General features: G+C 44.5%; 1 protein-coding gene across 2 annotated transcripts; it reads right to left on the minus strand.

Annotated features, from left to right (window-relative positions):
- Window positions 1-484: 484 nt before the first annotated feature.
- Window positions 485-21,118, minus strand: LOC308170366 (peroxisomal succinyl-coenzyme A thioesterase-like). Of its 2 annotated transcripts, none has more exons than XM_080545148.1 (11): window positions 21,063-21,118; window positions 15,620-15,822; window positions 12,157-12,256; window positions 10,926-11,113; window positions 10,471-10,628; window positions 6,926-7,045; window positions 6,479-6,561; window positions 5,449-5,542; window positions 4,952-5,032; window positions 3,528-3,663; window positions 485-1,789 (listed from the first exon to the last, which is right to left on the minus strand). In XM_080545148.1, exons 1-11 carry the CDS (start codon window positions 21,095-21,097, stop codon window positions 1,659-1,661), a joined length of 1,329 nt encoding a protein of 442 aa, XP_080401274.1. In that variant the 5' UTR covers window positions 21,098-21,118; the 3' UTR covers window positions 485-1,658. The 2 variants fall into 2 exon arrangements, with proteins under 2 accessions (XP_080401274.1, XP_080401275.1); XM_080545149.1 differs by lacking the exon at window positions 21,063-21,118 and adding an exon at window positions 20,683-20,811 and having other exon boundaries at window positions 487-1,789.
- Window positions 21,119-22,925: the final 1,807 nt, after the last annotated feature.

The following is a 22,925-nucleotide window of genomic DNA, read 5'->3' on the forward strand; positions in this document are numbered from 1 at the left end:
ATATTGTGTGTCTTGTTGTTGTATGTACTATAGCCTGTTCAGCATGGAGAATAAAGTTGAATTGAATTTGTCTTTTTCCAAAGGTATTATTCCACAGGAGCTAAAGGTTGATCAACAGGGAACTGCGTGAACGTTCTGTGTGGCTTAAAGCAAACACATCGTCTTTGAATGTAAAAAAAAAAATGTAAAATCTAATATTGCCAGAAATATTATTAGTAGTAAAACTTGATATTGTCTAGATAAAAAAAAATCTCTCTGATGTTGTATTATTCCCTTGATTTACCCCTATATTATAATAATATATATATATATAATTATATAGATTAACAACATTGTTGAAGCAAAATATGTCAAACAGAGCAATAGAACACCAAAGACAGAATGACAGAAGTCCCACTCCTATAAATATAGTAATATTATTAAAGGCCTTTATTTACAAGCTGCAGGGGCATCAAACTCTTAAGTTGACCTATGACCTCTTTCACACAGACACACATCCTGTAGAATACAGGAGATATCACACCATGCTCATTGAAAACAAGTAGTGTGTCACTAGGTCTGGGTTTCACTAGGTCTGGGTTTCTGGAGGTACCAAATAATGTCATCACATATTAGATCAGGACAAAACATTTTTATTATAGAGTCAGACCACAGCCTGGTCTACAGGTGTGATACAGGTCACAGGTGTGATACAGGTCACAGGTCACAGGTGTGATACAGGTCTCAGGTGTGATACAGGTCACAGGTCACAGGTGTGATACAGGTCTCAGGTGTGATACAGGTCACAGGTCACAGGTGTGATACAGGTACAGGTGTGATACAGGTCTCAGGTGTGATACAGGTCACAGGTCACAGGTGTGATACAGGTCACAGGTCACAGGTGTGATACAGGTCACAGGTCACAGGTGTGATACAGGTCTCAGGTGTGATACAGGTCACAGGTCACAGGTGTGATACAGGTACAGGTGTGATACAGGTCTCAGGTGTGATACAGGTCACAGGTCACAGGTGTGGTACAGGTCACAGGTCACAGGTGTGAGACAGGTCACAGGTCACAGGTGTGATACAGGTACAGGTGTGAGACAGGTACAGGTGTGAGACAGGTCACAGGTGTGAGACAGGTCACAGGTGTGAAGGCGCAGGGCTCTCAGGGCTGCGGTACAGGTGTGATACAGGTCACAGGTCACAGGTGTGATACAGGTACAGGTGTGATACAGGTCACAGGTCACAGGTGTGAAGGCGCAGGGCTCTCAGGGCTGCGGTACAGGTGTGATACAGGTCACAGGTCACAGGTGTGAGACAGGTCACAGGTCACAGGTGTGATACAGGTCACAGGTCACAGGTGTGAAGGCGCAGGGCTCTCAGGGCTGCGGTACAGGTGTGATACAGGTCACAGGTCACAGGTGTGAGACAGGTCACAGGTCACAGGTGTGATACAGGTCACAGGTCACAGGTGTGATACAGGTCACAGGTCACAGGTGTGAGACAGGTCACAGGTCACAGGTGTGAAGGCGCAGGGCTCTCAGGGCTGCGGTACAGGTGTGAGACAGGTCACAGGTCACAGGTGTGATACAGGTCACAGGTCACAGGTGTGATACAGGTCACAGGTCACAGGTGTGATACAGGTCACAGGTCACAGGTGTGAGACAGGTCACAGGTCACAGGTGTGAAGGCGCAGGGCTCTCAGGGCTGCGGTACAGGTGCTCCTTCAGGAAGTCCAGCGTCTTCTGCCAGGAGTCTTCCTGAGCGTAACTGTGAGGCCGCGTCTCTCCTCCCCACAGAACCACCACTGCAACACAACAGCAGGGAGAACAAGACACCATGTTGTAACCATGTTTAGACACCATGTTGTAACCATGTTTAGACACCATGTTGTAACCATGTTTAGACACCATGTTGTAACCATGTTTAGACACCATGTTGTTCAGTAAAAGGTGCAATCTGAGATTGACAACAAGCGGTAACCCACTTTATGATAATCCACAAAAGGGTTAGAAGGTTTAGAAGAAGGTGATAGAAGAAGGTTTTTCCTTCTACCAAAGGCCCCGGGCCTGAGCTGGATTACTCTTCCTGCTACGACTGGTGGACTGATGATTCACTTGCTTAGTCAAATGTATTGATTGTAAGTCGCTTTGGAATAAGGTGTCTGCTAAATGCCAAACATGTAAAAGGGTTAGGGTTAGGGGGCGCGGGGTTTAAGGGCGTCTCTGTTTTGCAGTAATGTGCTACTGCCAGCTGGGTTTACAGCCGGGGTGTAACTGCGCCCTCTGCGCATAACTAACTGAACAAACGAGCCCAGTGGCTTTGAGAAATATTCAGTAACGGCCAGGAGAAATGATGATGAAATGATGATGCAAGACAGCCTTGTTCAACGCAACGTCCAAGCAACTCAGAACCCTGTGACGTGCTGTCCTGTGTCTCTATAACTCTATAACACAGTCAGGAGTTCTTTACACCTCGTCAAACTCAGTTGGTTCCGACCAAGTAATTTGATTGGACAAGAGGCATTCCATGAGTGCCGATATACAGTATAACAGCACTGGGACTTTTAACTCTATGCATCACTCCGAAATGACCGTTAATACAAAGTAGCTAGCCTGTAGATGTTTGGGTTCAGGTTACTAGGCAACAGTCCAGTTGCGGAACTATTTTTTGTTGACGGAGCCAAAATAAATGATTAAATAAGCAACCAAATCATAATCTGTTGTCACTTATTACTGTTAACTAATAAATCGCGCTGTAGAACTGTTGTATAAAAGCAATATCACACTCGAGGTCGTGCTGTTATACTGAATATCAGCACGGCTGTGATTGATTGTGTGATATTGCTTAAATATATTATAGGTATTGTTATCACCACCACTCAGCCAACATGTGGGTCAATCAACAGTGAACAAAGCAGTTGATCACAACATCATGGCATTCAGGACATCCAGGTCCAATTAAGCAAAAAGAAAACTCATAACCAGAGCCTGACTCCATGAACAGATACTGAACCCAGTAAACAAAGAGTCCAAAAGACGTCCTCAGGGAAGCCGGTGTAGGAGGAGAAAACCCTTACTATGACTATAAACAACCGTTGGCAGTACATGTTTCCCTGTCTTTGTCTCCTAGCTGTACCAAGGTCACAGGGAGGAGGAGGATGGTTAATAAAATGGAATGTGAGAGAGATAGGGAGAGGGGTTTTGCTAGAGAGGCTTGGCTAATTAACTTGTATTGTGCAAGGCTTGAATAAAGCACAGATGTATCAACTGGTTCCTACTCTCCTGTGCTCTGTCCTGATACACACTTATAAAGGTGATCAATGAATTCCTTACAACACCGGAATGTGGGTTCAGATGACGTCTTTCTAGGACGTCTTATGGACTACAGAATCGTCTTCTGTAGTCCTTAAGACGTCCTAAAGATGTCCTAGAAAGACGTCATCTGAACCCACATTCCGGCTTCCCTGAGGACGTCTTTCGGACTCTTTGTTTACTGGGAAAGACACACACACACACACACACACACACACACAGAGAACCTACACTTCTGTTTAGCAGCCATGAAGTTGCTGGCGTGGATGTGGGGGCTGTAGGGCGGCTCTATCAGGTGTCCGGCGCCGGGGTAGGACAGGACGCTCAGCAGGCGGCTGTTACCCGCCGCCTCCATCATCTGCTGCATCTGAGGAGAAAAACAACACAACAGCTGTCAGCCCAATAGAGCTCTCAGGTCTTCTGCTAGCATATCAGCCCAATAGAGCTCTCAGGTCTTCTGCTAGCATATCAGCCCAATAGAGCTCTCAGGTCTTCTGCTAGCATATCAGCCCAATAGAGCTCTCAGGTCTTCTGCTAGCATATCAGCCTAATAGAGCTCTCAGGTCTTCTGACGCTGGTTTTCTCTGTGTACCACATGTACAAAAGAAGAGATCTGGTGAGGCTGCATTCTCATTTTATGCTCCAGATTGTGTCTCACTGCCAGTTTACATTAGGGATGCAACCTCAGCACATATGTTCAAGTCACGACTAAAAACCCATCTGTTTAATATTGCATTTAAATGACTAAACCATTAAATTATGATTATATAATGATTGGAGCCCTTTGAGCTGCAACATTATACAAATAAAAGTTATTATTATATTATTATTATTATTATTATTATTATTATTATTTAACAAAGTCTAAGACATCAAAGACGTTTACCTTTTACTAAAGAAGCCTTCATGTTCTGCTAATGAGAAGGCACAGGGTCCCGTTCTGGCCAAAGAATAATGGCACATTGCACATAACGTATCAACCAAACTCAACTTAATGTCATGAGCTTCAACACGCTTTACAAACTGAAAAGATAGAGTAGTGATAATAAAAAGAAACAAAAAATAAAAGAAAGTATAGGGGTCTATTTAATTTAGATTACTAAATCTAAATCTAAGTGTCTTTGTAGGACAATCTACTCTGTATACTGTAATTACACCTAGATTTCGGGCAGAGAATAACATGACAAATTGGAAATATGTGCTTTAAAAGTAGTACTGTTGTGTCTGTGCTAAGAATATTCAATTTGAGTACCGTCCTACACCATATCTCTGTGTTACTATGTGAGGACGTCCTACACCATATCTCTGTGTGTTACTATGTGAGGACGTCCTACTACACCATATATCTGTGTTACTATGTGAGGACGTCCTACACCATATCTCTGTGTTACTATGTGAGGACGTCCTACACCATATCTCTGTGTTACTATGTGAGGACGTCCTACTACACCATATCTGTGTGTTACTATGTGAGGACGTCTTACACCATATCTGTGTTACTATGTGAGGACGTCCTACACCATCTCTGTGTTACTATGTGAGGACGTCCTACAGCATATCTGTGTTACTATGTGAGGACGTCCTACTACACCATATCTGTGTTACTATGTGAGGGTGGACTGCAGCGGCAGACAGATGTGGACAGAGACACTCACGTCCTCTGCTGACTCGGCGGTCGGCCAGTTCTGGTCGTCCTCGCCTACGATCAGCAGGACAGGACAGCGGATTCGTCCCATCTGATGGAGACGCAGCAACAGAGGAGTAACGCTGACGTAAGTTCAGACGGGACAATGGACCTATCGCTAAGCCACGGCCCAAAATAGAATTTGTCCAATCATATCACAGCAAAAGTCACGACAGGCAGAAAACTCGGACAAACAACTCGCTAATATCTGATGGTGAAAAGCTTCTAGACAAAATATTCTTGTCATCTTTAAGAAAACATGTCTATTACTTGCTGTGGTGAATCAGAAATCAGAAATTTGCCAACTCCCGCCATTGTAAGTCATTGAATGTCATTCAGTCACCGTCAGTCAGTCAGTCACTGTCAGTGAAGCGTTGTTTGTTTGTCTGAGTTTTCAAAGGGGGCGTGGCTTAGCGATAGGTCAATTACACACTGTGTGGATCAGGCTCAGAAGGTTTTCCAGCTCACCTCCACCTTCTTGCTGGGGTCTGTAGGGATGGGCAGGAGCAGGTCCCGCCAGATCACCCTGCCCTCCTCATCATGGCGCGTCTTCCTCACGTTCCTGTAGAGACACAGACACATGACAGATATAGATATAGATATAGGTAGATATAGATAGAGATATAGATATAGGTAGAGACACAGACACATGACAGATATAGACATAGATAGATATAGATACAGACATAGATAGATATAGATATAGATATAGGTATAGCTATAGATATAGGTATAGATATAGATATAGATAGAGATATAGGTATAGATATAGATATAGATAGAGATAGAGATATAGGTATAGGTATAGATATAGATATGGACATAGATAGATATAGATATAGATATAGATATAGGTAGATATAGATAGAGATAGAGATATAGGTATAGATATAGATATAGGTCAGCCACAAGATAGCACCACCGTAAGTCACCGTTGTATTTCTGTTCACTTTTCCGGCCGTGTATGAGTCAAAAATGGATAGCTACTAGCTAATGTTACACAAGCAATGTAGCTCACCACAGTTTGTATGTCTTGTCTTCTGGTGTTAGTAACGTTAGCTATGTAGCTGGCTAGCTACGGTAGCCTATTGTCATTGTGGTGCTCGCACCTACTGTAAGTTATCTAGCTCGTAGCTCGCATGCTACGTTAGCATCAATTTAGCTAATCATAACATAGCAGCGAGAGTAACGTTAGCTAGCTATGTAGCTACTAGCTAGCTATGTGTTGTGGTGATGGACAGACTTCTAAATGGCCATGTTGGCATTCAAGTTGGCTAAACATAGCAGTGAGGTGGAAATTAAGGGGCCTACACATGATAATACATTTATTTTAATTTTATTTTTCGAACAGTAAAAAAAAATATCGTTAAATTAGTCGTTAGACTAACCGACTAATAGAAAAAATAATCGCTAGATTAATCGTTAGAAAAATAGTCGTTTGGGACAGCCCTACATAGCACATCTGTTATGTTATGAGGACAAAACCAGTGGTATGTACTTATTCATCTCTGCAAAGACATCAGCAATGGATCCTTTGACTGGCTGGACGTGACTGCCGCTCACACACACCAGACACCTGGGCTGAGGACAGGACAGGACAGGGACGTTACATCACACAGACAGACACCTGGGCTGAGGACAGGACAGGACAGGGACGTTACATCACACACACCAGACACCTGGGCTGAGGACAGGGAGGTTATATATAGTTATATAGTATATATATATGTGCTTGACTCTGAATAAACATCAGTTTTTAAATAATACTGGCAGCACTCTCAAATAGAAACATAATGAATGCTTCAATGCATAACCAGCATTGTCACTGTGGACTCGTTTCTACAAGGTTACACATACCGACTCACACACACACACACACACACACACACACACACACACACAGTTTTTATTTCCAGCAGAACAGTGAGGTGTGACTCTGTCCTACCTGGATCACAGTTGAGTACGCAGCGATGCCCAGAGCTACTGAGGTTCCAAAGGACAGGCCCAGGATGGCCACCCTGCTCCCACACACCAGGGGGTGCTGTTTCAGAACAGAGAAGGCTGCCTGCAACACAACAAAACTACTAAGACACATAATCAAGTCTGGAGTTAACTACAAATCAATTTGTATGAGCACATTTTCCAACTTCATGTTATGATACAGGATATTGTATTCATGGATACAAAGCTTATTCAGTATAAAGTGATATTGCAAAAATAAACGTTTTACATTTTCTTTGAAGTATGACTGCCAAGAATCTTAAAGAAATATTCCTACAGGTATACTTTGTATATGAATGGAAATGCTAGTGCATAACGCTCTAGTGCAGGGGTGGCCAACCAGTCGGAGACTAAGAGCCCAAAAAAATGGTTGTGGTACCAGAAAGAGCCACATCATACAGGCAGGCTCACAAAAAGCTCACTAAAGCGCGGCATCCGAGAGGCCAAGGCAGACCACAGAGAGAAGATTGAGGAATGCTTCCTGAGCAACGACTCCAGGCGGATGTGGCAGGGGGTTCAGCACATGACAAACTTCAGAGCCAACAGGCTCACAGCCGCAGAGGACGACCCCCTGCTGGCGGAAAAGCTGAACTCCTTCTACGCCCGGTTCGACGAGGGGCGAACGGAGGTAACCACAACACAAACACCACTCTCTCCAGCTCTCAGCAGCCTCACCCTCACAGAGCATGAAGTGAGACGCGTGCTGAAGGCGGTGGACCCCAGGAAAGCCTCGGGGCCGGATGGCGTCCTGGGACGGGTGCTGAGGGACTGCACCGACCAGCTGGCCGGGGTTTTCACCAACATCTTCAACCCTGCCTGAAAACCTCAACTATCATCCCAGTCCCGAAGAAAAGCACGGTGAGCTGCCTAAACGACTACCGCCTGGTGGCACTCACACCAATCATCATGAAGTGCTTCGAGAAACTAGTCCGGGCCCACATACTCACACGCCTCCCGCCCAACCTGGATCCATACCAGTTCGCCTACAGAGCCCACAGGTCCACAGAGGACGCCATCGCGACGACTCTCCACGCCACTCTATCCCACCTGGAGAGGGGAAACAGCTACGCGAGACTGCTCTTTGTGGACTTCAGCTCTGCCTTCAACACCATCCTTCCAGACAGGCTAGTGACCAAACTACTAGACCTGGGACTATCACACTCTATATGTGCATGGATCAAGGACTTCCTGACCGACCGCCCCCAGAGGGTGCGGGTGGGCTCCCACACCTCCACAGCCCTCAGACTCAGCACTGGGTCCCCCCAGGGCTGCGTGCTAAACCCCATCCTCTACAACCTCTACACCTACGACTTCACCCCCGTCCACCCCAGCAACTCCATCGTAAAGTTTGCAGACGACACCACCGTGGTGGGCTGCATCTCGGGGGGGGACGAGGCGGCGTACAGGGATGAGGTAGAGCAGCTGAGCAAGCTGTGCAAGGTTAACAACCTGCTGCTGAACAAGTCAAAGACCCAGGAAATCATCGTGGACTTCAGGAGGAAAAAGTCTGAGGACGAACACTTTGCCCGGCTGCCCTCGAAAAGGCGGTACAGGACCATGGCCGCAAGGACAAACAGACTGAAGCACAGCTTCTACCCCAGGGCCATCCCGGCCCTGAACACAGCAAAGACCTAGGTTCTGGGCCCTGGACAGTCTGGACGGATTGATGGCAGCTGCTGGATTGAAAGAATTTGTAATGCTGAGGCACAAATATGTACATTTCAAGCCTGCAAACTGCGACACTTTAAATGAATGTGCAATAACACTATGTGCAATATGACAACCCTAGTCGTCTATCTGTACAGTATAGTATAGTGGATAGTGTACATAGCCTTTATTTATGTAAACCAGCTCCTTTCCCTTCTTGTTTTTTTAGTTTTTTTTTCTTTCCTAACACCAGGGGAGCCACCCTTCCTACATTTCGTTGTTTGGTACCTGTACTATAGCAATGACAATAAAGACCATTCATTCATTCAAAAGCTCTCACTCTCACACACACACACACACGCAATACATTTCCAAATGGCTATGAGACCAGTGTTGTCATTTCAGCAAAGGCCAAGGTATGGCAAGGTACAGAGTGGGGGGGTTTCCCCCCCTTGGTGGATTTTATTAGCCAAATCAGTTGTGCAATAGTCAATTTTGGTGAGTTGTCTCTATACAATTGACTTATATGACATTAAGGTAATGAATAAAGGAGACAACTACAGTATGTAGGTGGTAATCTACATCTTTCCTAGCAGGCAGACTGGTTCAATCTCCTTAGAAACAAAACATTACAGATTTAGCTATTCTCAACTCTAAATTAACTGCACGGTTAAAACACTAGTATTGTGAGACCTCACATGTGTCCCTGTCCCTGTCACCTGTTTAGACCTCACCTGTGTCCCTGTACTTGTCTCTGCTGCCCTTTGACCAAAAAAGGTCTTTATGTCCATTTTCCTTTTTTCCCCTGGCATATTTTTGTTACAGCTCACCTACTAAAAGTGAGACGATTGACAATATCAAAACATGCCTGCACACACATATAACTTACACACAAGTTAGTTTTACTGGCCCCAATTTGGTACAATTATTACTGAAATTATTGAGAATAGAGACATTGTTGACATACGTAAACTAGCTGTTGTAATCTTTAATGTTCGCTAACTAGCTTGTTAGAGTTAGCTTCACAATCGCGGGTGACGTTAGGTCCGTTTTTTCACTAAAATAACATTAGAACATGTTTGACAGAACATGACATGAACTTGTTCATTAATATATTACATTTGAACCAACAGTATTATGGCGTTTATACAGTTTGTTTAACCCACCTGAATGAACGAGAATCGTGGACAAGATTTTAACATTAACGTTACTAGGATGTTGAGTTACCGTTGTGTGGATAAAATCACCAACATGACACAACGTGATTCAGATTACATTTTCTGGGGATTTTTTTTATTTTTGAATCCAGGTATGGCGAGTGCCATATATTGCCATACCAAAACAATGTCTATCGAGACACAGAGAGTGAGCCACGCACTTTTAATGAATGGATTGAAGAGCCGCACACAGACAGGCAAAGAGCCACATGCATGCGGCTCGCGAGCCGCGGGTTGGCCACCCCTGCTCTAGTGCATAAGGTTAGGGTTAGGGTCAAACACCAAGACAAATGAGACATTGTACTGCACAACACTAAAGAGTTTAAATTCAGTGTGTAGGACCATGAATTGTTTGATGAAAAGGTGAATGAACCTTTAAACAGGGATAGTAAACGTAGCAGCTTCTCCCTACGCCCACCCAGAGAGTACAGGACACCTCAGCCTTGACCTGTCCTCCGTAAGCAACACATCTGGACAACTCAAGGCTGTAAAAGCGGCTAGGGTTAGGGTTATTGTGACCCATCTTACACATTAGGAGAAGCCTGATGAATATACAACTATGGTTATGATAACTGCACTGAGGTATCAGTCAAAACAGACTTAGACGAACAAAAGCTCTTGGTACCTCAAAGTACTCTGGCCCCACGTGAGTGTCGGAGCCGGGCGTGATGTACTCCAGGGCCAGGGAGACGTAGCCGTGGGACGCCAGGAGGGCGGAGCGGTACTCCACCAGCCCCCCGCCCCCCCCCCACAGGTCCAGCAGCGCGGGGAAGGGCCCGGGGCCTGAGGAAGATAAACATCACGGTCAGAGTCGTTTAGGGACAGGCCTGAAGAACCGATACTAAACATGTATGCACATCTCATGAAGTATTTGCAGCCCCAGTACCCGCTAATGGGTTAACCGAGCAGCCTCGCACCTAACGCTAGCTAGCTTCCAACTATTCATAGCATAAACGTTGGTAAAGGTCATGAACATCACAGTATTGGCAGGGGGAAAGAACCGTGCCATGGTACCTGGGGGCAGGAAGAGGGTCCCTGTGACATGATGATGTCATACCTGGAGGCAGGATGATGTCATACCTGGAGGCAGGAACAGCATCCCTGTCACGCCCTCTGTGACCTCCACCCTGCGCACCCCGGGGGCCGTGTACCATCGCTCCACCACCGCCCCGGCCAGCGCTGCCTGACCCCTGAACCCCCCGGCCAGGTGACCCCGGTACACAGACAGCTGCACCAGCAGGGCCGTCTGCACGTCCTTCTTCCTCAGCCTGAGGTGACGGGAGAGAGGAGAGAGGGTTTACTTTACTGAGGTGACAGCAGAGAGGAGAGGGTTTACTTTACTGAGGTGACAGCAGAGAGGAGAGGGTTTACTTTACTGAGGTGACAGCAGAGAGGAGAGGGTTTACTTTACTGAGGTGACAGCAGAGAGGAGAGGGTTTACTTTACTGAGGTGACAGCAGGGAGGAGAGGGTTTACTTTACTGAGGTGACAGCAGAGAGGAGAGGGTTTACTTTACTGAGGTGACAGCAGAGAGGAGAGGGTTTACTTTACTGAGGTGACAGCAGGGAGGAGAGGGTTTACTTTACTGAGGTGACAGCAGAGAGGAGAGGGTTTACTTTACTGAGGTGACAGCAGAGAGGAGAGAGGGTTTACTTTACTGAGGTGACAGCAGAGAGGAGAGGGTTTACTTTACTGAGGTGACAGCAGAGAGGAGAGGGTTTACTTTACTGAGGTGACAGCAGAGAGGAGAGGGTTTACTTTGATTGATATTGATAGATAAATGTGGTAACCGTTGTATAAAAGCGTTATGTAACGAGAAGCCGTGGTATATCGTGGATATCGGCACAGCTAGCGGGATGGTTAGGCGCGAAGCGGAGTGCCGTCATCTTTACACCCCCTAGCTGTGCCGATATCCACCATATACCACGGCTTCTCATTCCATAACGCTTTTATACAACGGTTACCACATTTATCTATCAATATCAATAGGAGAAACGTTTAATTAATGTGTTTTAATGGAACTATGTTTTATTGCGAGTGTATTCATCCGCTGAACAGTTGTAGTAGAGTAATATGAAAAGATGTGTCAACATTCCATTTAGCCGTGCGTCATGGATATCGGCACGGCTGGAACGCAAACTGACCAATAGAGACAATGGACCAAACTGACCAATAGAGACACTGGACCAAACTGACCAATAGAGACACTGGACCAAACTGACCAATAGAGACACTGGACCAAACTGGCCAATAGAGACAATGGAGCGGGTCGATGCGTTGTATAAAGTTCTATAAGGCTATGAGAGTTTACCTGAGCCCAGTCCTGCTGCCAGGTACGGGCCTCATGCTCCACAGCAGACCCATGGGCTCCACACCTTCATACGTCCCTCCCAGGCTGACATCACTGGAAACTACAGACGTGAAACACACGGACACATTAGGGGAGGTCATAATAGTAATAATAATAATAATAATGCATTTGATTTGTATTGCACTTTTCATTCAAAAGAATCTCAGAGTGCTACAGAGTTTTAAAAAAACACAGCCTAAAAACATAATAAGTTAAAAACAAAAACAGCCTAAAAACATAATAACTTAGTAAAAAGTTAAAACATAAACATTAAAAAAACCACTAAATAAATCACAAGAATGAACACGGGTTCAACAGTCAAAGGCCTGTCAAGTGTGGATCAGAAACGACCTTGTCATTGTACTGATGACAGCTGTAGTGCTGCAAGCAAACCTGAAATATTTACTTCAACTCTCCTCCTTCAAACCCCTCAAACAGAGCCTAACGTTGGGCCAAACGTATACCGTCTACCAGCCCTGCAGCGTTACTGACGTAGTGGCTCATACGTACCGTCCACCAGCCCTGCAGCGTTAAGGCCGATTTAAGCTTCTGCGTCGAATTTACGCGCGTCTACACCGTAGCCTACGTAAGGGGTGTCCAAGTTTATAGTTCGACGTTGGTCGGTGTACTCATAGCGGCATAATAGCGATCAAAAAACGTATTTTTGTTATGCTTGTTGTAAAGAAAATGTCTATAATGCATTGAAATTACAGTAAACTAAGATAATACGATGGTTATCATAATTTTTCAAATCTTTATTAATAAGTAATTACAGAAAAAGTAAATGACATTTCTGTCATGGCTTCCGCATTTTGGCCGACGAGAGTCGGAATCTTGTCGGAATCATGTGCTACCAAGCGGACCAATCACAGAGCTTACGGTTGCGTAGAAACTGACGCGTAGTTACATTTTTGGAGAGGTGCGCGTTAATCGACGGCGTAGATTTTACGCAGAAGCTTAAATCGGCCTTTACTGACGTAGTGGCCATACGTACCGTCTACCAGCCCTGCAGCGTTACTGACGTAGTGAACATACGTACCGTCCACCAGGCCTGCAGCGTTACTGACGTAGTGAACATACGTACCGTCCACCAGCCCTGCAGCGTTACTGACGTAGTGAACATACGTACCGTCTACCAGCCCTGCAGCGTTACTGACGTAGTGAACATACGTACCGTCCACCAGCCCTGCAGCGTTACTGACGTAGTGAACATACGTACCGTCTACCAGCCCTGCAGCGTTACTGACGTAGTGAACATACGTACCGTCCACCAGCCCTGCAGCGTTACTGACGTAGTGACCAAACGTACCGTCTACCAGCCCTGCAGCGTTACTGACGTAGTGAACTAGGGCTGGGCAAACGATCAACATTTTTTTTTCGATAATCGTAACGAATTAACGATCAATTATCGATTAATCAATAAGCTTTTTTTTCATAAAAAAAAAAAATATATAAAAAAAAATAATAGGGCAGAAATAACAAGCATGTTTTCCTTGGGGAAAAAACTTTATTTGTGTTGCTATTGCAGAATTGCACAATGCACACATTCATTCATTCACATTAACTAGACACTACAGTCAGATAACAATCCTCTTAAACAAGGCAGTGAGTAGCCTAAATTGTTTAACTTAAAAACACATTTTACATTATAAATAAAAATATAGAAAATAAGTAACTCACCATAGGAGCAGTAAAAAAAACAGTTACTCACAAATAGGAGGATGACTGAAAACGTTAGTGTCCTTAAGAGCGTCCAGCTTAACTTAAATTTAAACTCCAGCGAGAGACTGTAGGCGTTGTGCATCACACCTCCCGCGTATAAGATGAGGCATGATGGAGGGCTGAGAAGTACAAGGTAGCGAAGGAGCAGTCAGGGTCGGGTGTACGGCTTGCAGGTGGTATTTCATCGGGGTCATCGTCGTATTATATTTATAGGTCACTGCGCAGTGTTTGCAATGAACAAGGTCGCCTTTCAGATCAAAATGCTCCCACACCAAGCTTCGTTTCGCTCACTTCGCCATTTTCCAAGCAGTGTGTGTTCCAACAGTTTACCGCACAGCTGATTAATCAATTAAACATGCAAGGTGCCTTTCAGGAAGTAGTGGAGATCGTGCACCTATTACTGGAGGTCAGGTTACACTAACGTACGGGAACTTCCGTCATGCCGTACTGCGTTGTGAAATTCAATGCGAAGGCAAATGCAAAGTTCATTTCTCACACATAACGTGGACAAACTAATTTCCATTATTATTATTATTATAAAATAAAATAAAAAAAATATTAAAAAAAAACGATTATCGAGCAAAATATTTTGTGATCGACCAAGACCTTATCGATCAATTAATCGATCATCGATCATTGATGCCCACCCCTATAGTGAACATACGTACCGTCCACCAGCCCTGCAGCGTTACTGACGTAGTGAACATACGTACCGTCTACCAGCCCGGCAGCGTTACTGACGTAGTGGCCATACGTACCGTCTACCAGCCCGGCAGCGTTACTGACGTAGTGACCATACGTACCGTCTACCAGCCCGGCAGCGTTACTGACGTAGTGAACATACGTACCGTCTACCAGCCCTGCAGCGTTACTGACGTAGTGAACATACGTACCGTCTACCAGGCCCATACGTACCGTCTACCAGCCCTGCAGCGTTACTGACGTAGTGAACATACGTACCGTCTACCAGGCCTGCAGCGTTACTGACGTAGTGAACATACGTACCGTCTACCAGCCCGGCAGCGTTACTGACGTAGTGACCATACGTACCGTCCACCAGGCCCATACGTACCGTCTACCAGCCCTGCAGCGTTACTGACGTAGTGAACATACGTACCGTCTACCAGGCCTGCAGCGTTACTGACGTAGTGAACATACGTACCGTCTACCAGGCCTGCAGCGTTACTGACGTAGTGAACATACGTACCGTCTACCAGGCCTGCAGCGTTACTGACGTAGTGGCCATACGTACCGTCCACCAGCCCTGCAGCGTTACTGACGTAGTGAACATACGTACCGTCTACCAGGCCTGCAGCGTTACTGACGTAGTGGCCATACGTACCGTCCACCAGCCCTGCAGCGTTACTGACGTAGTGAACATACGTACCGTCCACCAGCCCTGCAGCGTTACTGACGTAGTGAACATACGTACCGTCTACCAGGCCTGCAGCGTTACTGACGTAGTGAACATACGTACCGTCTACCAGGCCTGCAGCGTTACTGACGTAGTGAACATACGTACCGTCTACCAGGCCTGCAGCGTTACTGACGTAGTGAACATACGTACCGTCTACCAGCCCTGCAGCGTTACTGACGTAGTGAACATACGTACCGTCTACCAGGCCTGCAGCGTTACTGACGTAGTGAACATACGTACCGTCTACCAGCCCGGCAGCGTTACTGACGTAGTGAACATACGTACCGTCTACCAGCCCGGCAGCGTTACTGACGTAGTGACCATACGCCTCCCAGTAGTCTTGGTCGTCTGAGTGGACCAGCGCGTGCAGGGTGACCTGCTGACCCGGGGTCAGGCTCTGGACCAGCACGCGGACCCGCTCATCCACCAGGCCTCTGGCCGGGCGCACCACCAGCACCGGGCCGGGAGCTCTGCCTCGCTCTGACATCCTGGAGACACAGACACAGACACAGACACAGACAGAGACACAGACACACACAGAGACAGAGACAGAGACAGAGACACAGACAGAGACACAGACAGACACAGACAGAGACACAGACACAGACAGAGACACAGACACAGACACACAGACACAGACACACAGACAGAGACACAGACACGGAGACACACCAAACTATAGATGATCTAGTCTGACAGCTTCTTTAAACAAGACAACTAAGACTGTAGCCTTTTTGATTGATTGATTGAAAACTGTATTAGAAGATTTGCAGAAGTAGGTACATGAAAGTACATATTACATACAAGGTCAACTAACAGGATAAAAACCCAAGAAAGCCACTGGCTTATTTCAATTGGGGTCCTTGATTCTCAATTCATCGTTACATGTAAGACAGACAAAAAAAACTAGTACTATCTACAAGATAATACAGACAAATAACTAGTACTATCTACAAGATAAACATACATCCATCATGGGAAGAACAATACAACAAAACATAAGGTATGTACAGCGGGTAGGACAGGTGGGGACATACACCACAGGTGGGGGCGGGGGACAAAACACAAAGTATGTACAGTGGGTAGTTCGGGTCTTTTAATTTGATTTTTGATTTAGAGGGTCCAGTTACGGATTGCAGCCTCCTGTAAATGTTTTTTGAGAGTGGTTTTGAAGGTGGGCAGTGTTTTGCACTCCTTTAAGATTATAGGAAGGGCGTTCCACATTTTTACTGCATAGTTTGCAAACGAGTTTAACCCCTTGTTTGTGGTGCAACGCGGTTGAACGTGGTTCGTGGAGCTTCCTCTGGTATTGTATGTGTGGACGTTGTTCACTTTTTGGAAGTATGTTGACAGGTACTTGGGTGTCTTTGTGGTGTAGCGTATCTTGAAGACCAGGCCCAGTGCAAGCTGCTGCACTCTGTCAACTACTCGTAGCCAATCAAGGCTCAAAAAATGAGCAGCGGTTAGATGTGTCCTAGGGTTGAGGCCTAGCAGAAGCCTAACCAGTTTATTTTGGGCTGTCTGGAGTCTTGTTGTTTGGGCCTTTGTGGTTCTATACAGTACCATGATGTTACGGCATAGTCGAAGTGACATTGAATGAGAGCTCCTGATAGGGTCCTCAGTGTGTTTTTACTGACAAGTGAGGATATCCTGTACAAGAATCTAGTTCTATGGTTAACTTTTTTGATTACTTTTGCTGCCATTTTATCTCCGGAAAGATTTGCCTCTAAGATGGAGCCCAGGTATGTAATATCCTCTTTTCTTGTGATAGTAATGTTACCCACTTTTATTTTGTAATTTACAGCCTTTCTGAGTTTAGATGGGGATCCGTATAGGATGGTTTCAGTTTTACCTAGGTGTATTGATAGTTTATTGTCAGCTAGCCAGATGCAAGTCAAGAGTCAAGAGTCAAGAGTCACTTTATTGTCCCATCACTGGGAAATTTGTATTGTAGATACTACTCAGATTCTACTCAGTTCAGTGCTTAGCGCTTTTTCCACCTGCAATATGTCCCTGTCAGAGACCAGCAGAGCCGAGTCATCCGCGAACAGGAACAAATTGCAATCACATGCTGATGACATGTCATTCACATATATTAGGAACAGTAAAGGTCCCAATATGCTTCCTTGTGGAACGCCGCAGGTCACTGGGAGGGGGGGGGACAGTGTTCCGTTCACACTAACCACCTGTTCCCTCCCCTCTAAGTAGGATTGCATCCAGCTCACCGATGTTCTATCGAACCCAATTGCTTTCAGTTTATCTAACAATATGTGGTGATCTACTGTGTCGAAGGCCTTCTGGAGGTCCAGCATGACCATGCCGCAGTACTTGCCCGAGTCCACCTCATGGTTGATGTGGTCGTTCAAATAGAGAAGGCATGTGTCAGTGGAATGGGATGTTCTGAATCCTGATTGAAATTCATACATCAGATTTTTTTTCGGTAAGGTACCTATCAACCTGTTCATAAACTATTTTTTCCATAAGTTTCGAGATGGAATTAAGAATAGAAACAGGTCGGTAGTTGCCTGGGTCTAATTTGCTTCCTTTTTTATACAGTGGGGTTACCCTTGCTATTTTAAAGTCAAGGGGGACGTGTCCCTGTTTGATGGAGAGGTTTATTATGTGGGTGATGATTGGGGTAATGGAGGCAGCTGAGTCTTTTAGAAATCTGGCTGGAATATTGTCATGGCCCGTGGCCTTTTCTGAGTGTAGAGCGCCCAGTTTTTTAAACACCTCATCGTTTGACATCATGGAGAGTTTAAAATCATCTTTGCGTACACCCAGTTTATTGTAGAACGCATGGATGTGCTCTACACCATAACGCCCTGAGTGGGGTGGTAGATTGTTAACTAATTTAGTGGCTATGGTTGTAAAGAAAGTGTTTAAGCACTTAGCCACATCCAGCTTGTCTGTAAAGAGAGAATCTCCAGATTTTATGCTGATGTTTGTAGACCTGGTTTTGAGTTTTTGACTGCAACCTAGTTGGCTATTAAGTAGCTTCCAAAGGTCACGTGGTTTGTTTAAGTTTTCTTCGATTTTGTTATCGAGGTATTTTTTCTTAGCAGATTTGGTCATGGTAATTACCTGATTGCATAGTTTGTTGCATTGTTTTTTAATTTTCTCAAAGTGGTTTTTGAGATCTTCGTTTAAGTGTTTCACTCATTTTGATTTGCATTTTTGAACTTCAGAGCATTTTAGGTCTCTGACTTTCATAGCATTTAGAATGTCCGAATTCATCCATGGTTCCGATCGGGCTTTAACCCTGGTGGTTCTCATGGGGGCTATACTGTCAATAATATTTAGGAATTTGGTTTTGAAACCTAGCCATGCCTCCTCAACCTGTGTGCTTTTTAGTTCATCTAACCAGTCTTGATTCTCCAGTTTATGGTTTAAGGCCTCACTAGAATAGGATTTAAGGCATGGGCGTCACCACCATATATTTGGGGGGGGACGTGTCCCCCCCACCTTTGAAACAAGGTCGTTTGGACCCCCCCACATTTGCCATCAAAAATATGTTGCATGACTGGTCAGCGTTATTTTCATTGCTTCACAATCAAATCCGTTCCACTTTATGAGTAGGGGATTGCCCATATCCAGAAGTCCACTCCGCGTTTTACTTCTGTTTTTAACACGGCAGCATCAGACACGCACGCAGATTCAAAACATTCAGACTGAGGCAAGACGATATTTAGATCATCCACCAAGATGGATATAAGGGAAAAAAAATCTAAGAAGACAAAAGTAAGTCAAAGTCATCCAAGTTTTCCCGTGAGTGGCCAAACAGCAACATTGCGTTCTCCCAAGGTCAAACACAGCCAGCTTTTCTGATAAGAATGTTAGCACCTTATGAGACATTCTCTGTATTAGCAATAGAATTAGCATAGCCTACTAGCAACCAAATACGAGCTAGATCAGCTATATGGCACTAGCAGTTTTGTTAGGCATTACTAGTGCGGTTAGACATGTTTAAATGCAGAACAGACACAGGCGAAATGTCATCAAAAGCACAGAATGGCGACAAACACCTCACAGTGCTTACCTGTCCTGTCATTTTTGCATCTCCTGCCCGTGTTCATTGCCCTGAGCATTTGCACTATTTAATTTGGCCATTGCACCCACCCAAAGAATCAATTTTGCATCTGATTGCTTGAGCTAGGGTTAAAAAATAAGAAGAAAACACCTGTTCCATTTATTTTTCTATTTCTAAAATGCTTGTGATTGTATTTTTTGTATTGATGATTGTATTTCTATGTCAAATGTTCTATTAGAGAAAAACAATATGAACAAGTGCTCAATGCATCCCCATTTCTCCTGATATAGGTGGTTGAGAGTGAGAGTGAGTCAGAGGCAGGGGCAGCAGGCAGGGGCAGTGGAGACAGCTCTAATTCACTCTTTGATTTTGTTTGTTTGTTATAGTTGTATGTTCTGCAATGCACTGAAGAGGGCTAAGTTTGATTGTAATAGGCTCTGAGTAGCCTAGGTACATAATTGTATGTTTCCTCATAACTTTTTATTCAATTTGTTGACTCAAAGTTACCTCATTCTTTTCTAATTCACTCTTTGATTCTTTTTGAATCTTCATATTTAATAAAGTACCTAAAAAGTGCCACGTGTCAGTGTCAGGCCTCTGTGAGTTAAACCAAAACATAATAGTAGTCAGTAATTGCAGACCATGCCAGCTCCAAGGAAAAACAAAGAAAGACGGAGATTATTTTGGGTGTAAAACGCACCAGAATGCAGGAAATTGAATCTACTATTTAAAAAAATTCGGGGGGGGACCCCCAGACCCCCCGAAAAATAAGTGTCCCCCCCACATTCAAAAAGCTGCTGACGCCCATGATTTAAGGGATCTAGTGGTTACAGTTTTATGACCGCCAGCCTTGGGTTTATGCTTTTTACGAGTGCAAAAGATCATGTAATGATCACTTAGCCCACATACAATAACCCCACTCTTGGAGATTTTGGACTCATCCGATGTTAGAATGAGATCTATGGTGGTTTGAGTAGAAATACACACCCTAGTGGGTTTGGTAATTTGTTGGCGGAGACCGTGTAATTCAGAAAACCTAGTGAAGGATTTGAAGACGGATGCTTCATTTCTGAGCATGTCCGTGTTCAAATCCCCAATAAGAATCTTTTCCACACAGTCAACGTCATCCAAGCACCCCTCAAGAATATCATAGAAATCATTCTGATCGGGAGGTCTGTAGATAGTACCAACCAGCACCGGTTTTGCTTTGTTAAAGATAATTTCAACCCAAACAGATTCTAATTTGTCACGATTCAGGTCATACCGGGTGTTAAAGATAATATCGTTGTGAATGTACATGCAGACACCACCCCCATACCTGTTCCTGTCGTTTCTGATGACTGAATAGTTTACTATTTCAATCTCTTCAATCTCCTTACTATGTTTATCTTCAATGAGTTTAGTCTAGTTCTAAAGTGACCCACATGTTACTGTCTGTTTACTCCAAATGAGCTGGACGGAGATCTAACGGAGTTCACTTGGTTGGTGTCAAAGTTTGCAGAGGCTCAAAGTCCAGAGAAGAAGCTGCCTCGTCCACATGTCAGATACTGTCATACTGTGTTGCATAAGACAGTTCGAACTTCGCAGCATGTAGTAACAATATCACAGTTTAGTAACTGATCGTTGTATTACACAACATCCCAACATGTCTCACTTATGGTGCAAGTAACAGACAGTAGCGGACAGTAGTCTACTTACCACAACTTTGGTGCAACTGTTCCGCGTTTTAACATCCGTTAAAGCGAGGCTGTGCAGGTTTCAGGAGGAACTCTAAACATCATATCGACCACTAGAGGGCGCAGTTTGTCTAACAACCATAGTACAGACATTATACAATATGACCTCATGGATATGTCCTTCATAACATATCAACTGTCCTAGTCTCATGGATATGTCCTTCATAACATATCAACTGTCCTAGTCTCATGGATATGTCCTTCATAACATATCAACTGTCCTAGTCTCATGGAAATGTCCTTCATAACATATCAACTGTTCTAGTCTCATGGATATGTCCTTCATAACATATCAACTGTCCTAGTCTCATGGATATGTCCTTCATAACATATCAACTGTCCTAGTCTCATGGAAATGTCCTTCATAACATATCAACTGTCCTAGTCTCATGGATATGTCCTTCATAACATAGCAAAAGTCTTAAGAAATACAAGTGGTGGAAAGTATTGAAAAATACTGAAATAGTTAATATACTGTACTGTAGATAGATGCTCTGCACAGAGGAGTTACTGGAGATGTTGATTCATTCATTGTGTTCTAGGCCTAGTCATTTGCTGGTGGTTACACACAGCTTCATTTACAGACAGCTGGTGTTTTATTGGTGTATTAATCATTGATAAATAACTCTAGCTCTGGTTCAGAATGGTGTGATGATAGTCATATAGTCATATTGTATTTAACCTTTATTCATTTGTTTGTATATGTAATATCTGGGATGAGACGGCATGGGATTCCTTTCTAAATCAGTACAGAGATGATATGATAGGGAACAATAAATGTTTATTTGTTATTTGTAAGTGTATAATTGACTAAACACTACCCATCTTCCGTCGTAGACTGAAGACCCATCTCTTCAGGTTACATCTTAACTGCTCCTCCTGAGACATCTTCTGACCCTCACCACTACGTCTCCTAAAGACACCCGCTTTCCCCTCTACTGTGTCCCTAAGAACTTCTATTGCCCCCCTTGTACTGTTTCTCAGTTTCTCCAGTAATATAAAAAAATAAAAAATAAAAAGGTTTTAGTAGAAGGCGATAATAGGGAGAAGGTTTTTCCTTCTATCAGTGGCCCCCGGCCCGAGCTAGAGTACTCTTCCTGCAACGAATGGTGGACTGCTGATTCACATGCTTAGTATTCAAATGTATTGATTGTAAGTCGCTTTGGAATAAGGCGTCTGCTAAATGCCAAAAATGTAAAATGTAAATAATTTATGCAAAAGGTGGTAAATTAGATCTAACATAACAATAATCAAATATGACTAGTAAACCTGATATAAACCCCTGAGTGTAAGGCTGGTCAGGTTAGCGTTATCCCAGAGCAGAGTACCACTAGTCTGTCATCCCGTTGCTCTGAGCCAGATGATGACAGCGTGAAGACCGCTACTAGCATACGTACATGTTCATGTTAACTGTCTTTCTCTGAAGCCAACACGTGACCCATGTATTGTCCAGAACTACAGACCTGTATCCCTTCTTTCATTCTCATCTAAAAACCTTGAACATGCTGTTCTTAACCAACTCTATTATCTCTTTCACAACTCTCTCCTTGACCCACATCCATCTGTCTTCAACTCTGTTCTCTCCACTGAAACTGCTGTTGTTGCTGTTCTGGAGGCCAGCCACACTGCCAGAGCTTCCTCCCTCTCCTCTGTTCTCATTCTTCTGGACTTATCTGCTGCGTGTAACACAATAAACCAACAGATCCGTCTCTCCACCTTGAGCCTCTCTGGCTGTGCATTCTCCTGGTTTGTGTCCTACCTGGCCGATCGCTCTTACCAGGTAACGTGACGAGGGTCGCTGTCCGCGTCACGCACCTCACCACTG

Source organism: Nansenia antarctica, assembly GCF_963989245.1.
Source record: "Nansenia antarctica genome assembly, chromosome: 14".
Classification (NCBI taxonomy): Eukaryota; Metazoa; Chordata; class Actinopteri; order Argentiniformes; family Microstomatidae; genus Nansenia; species Nansenia antarctica.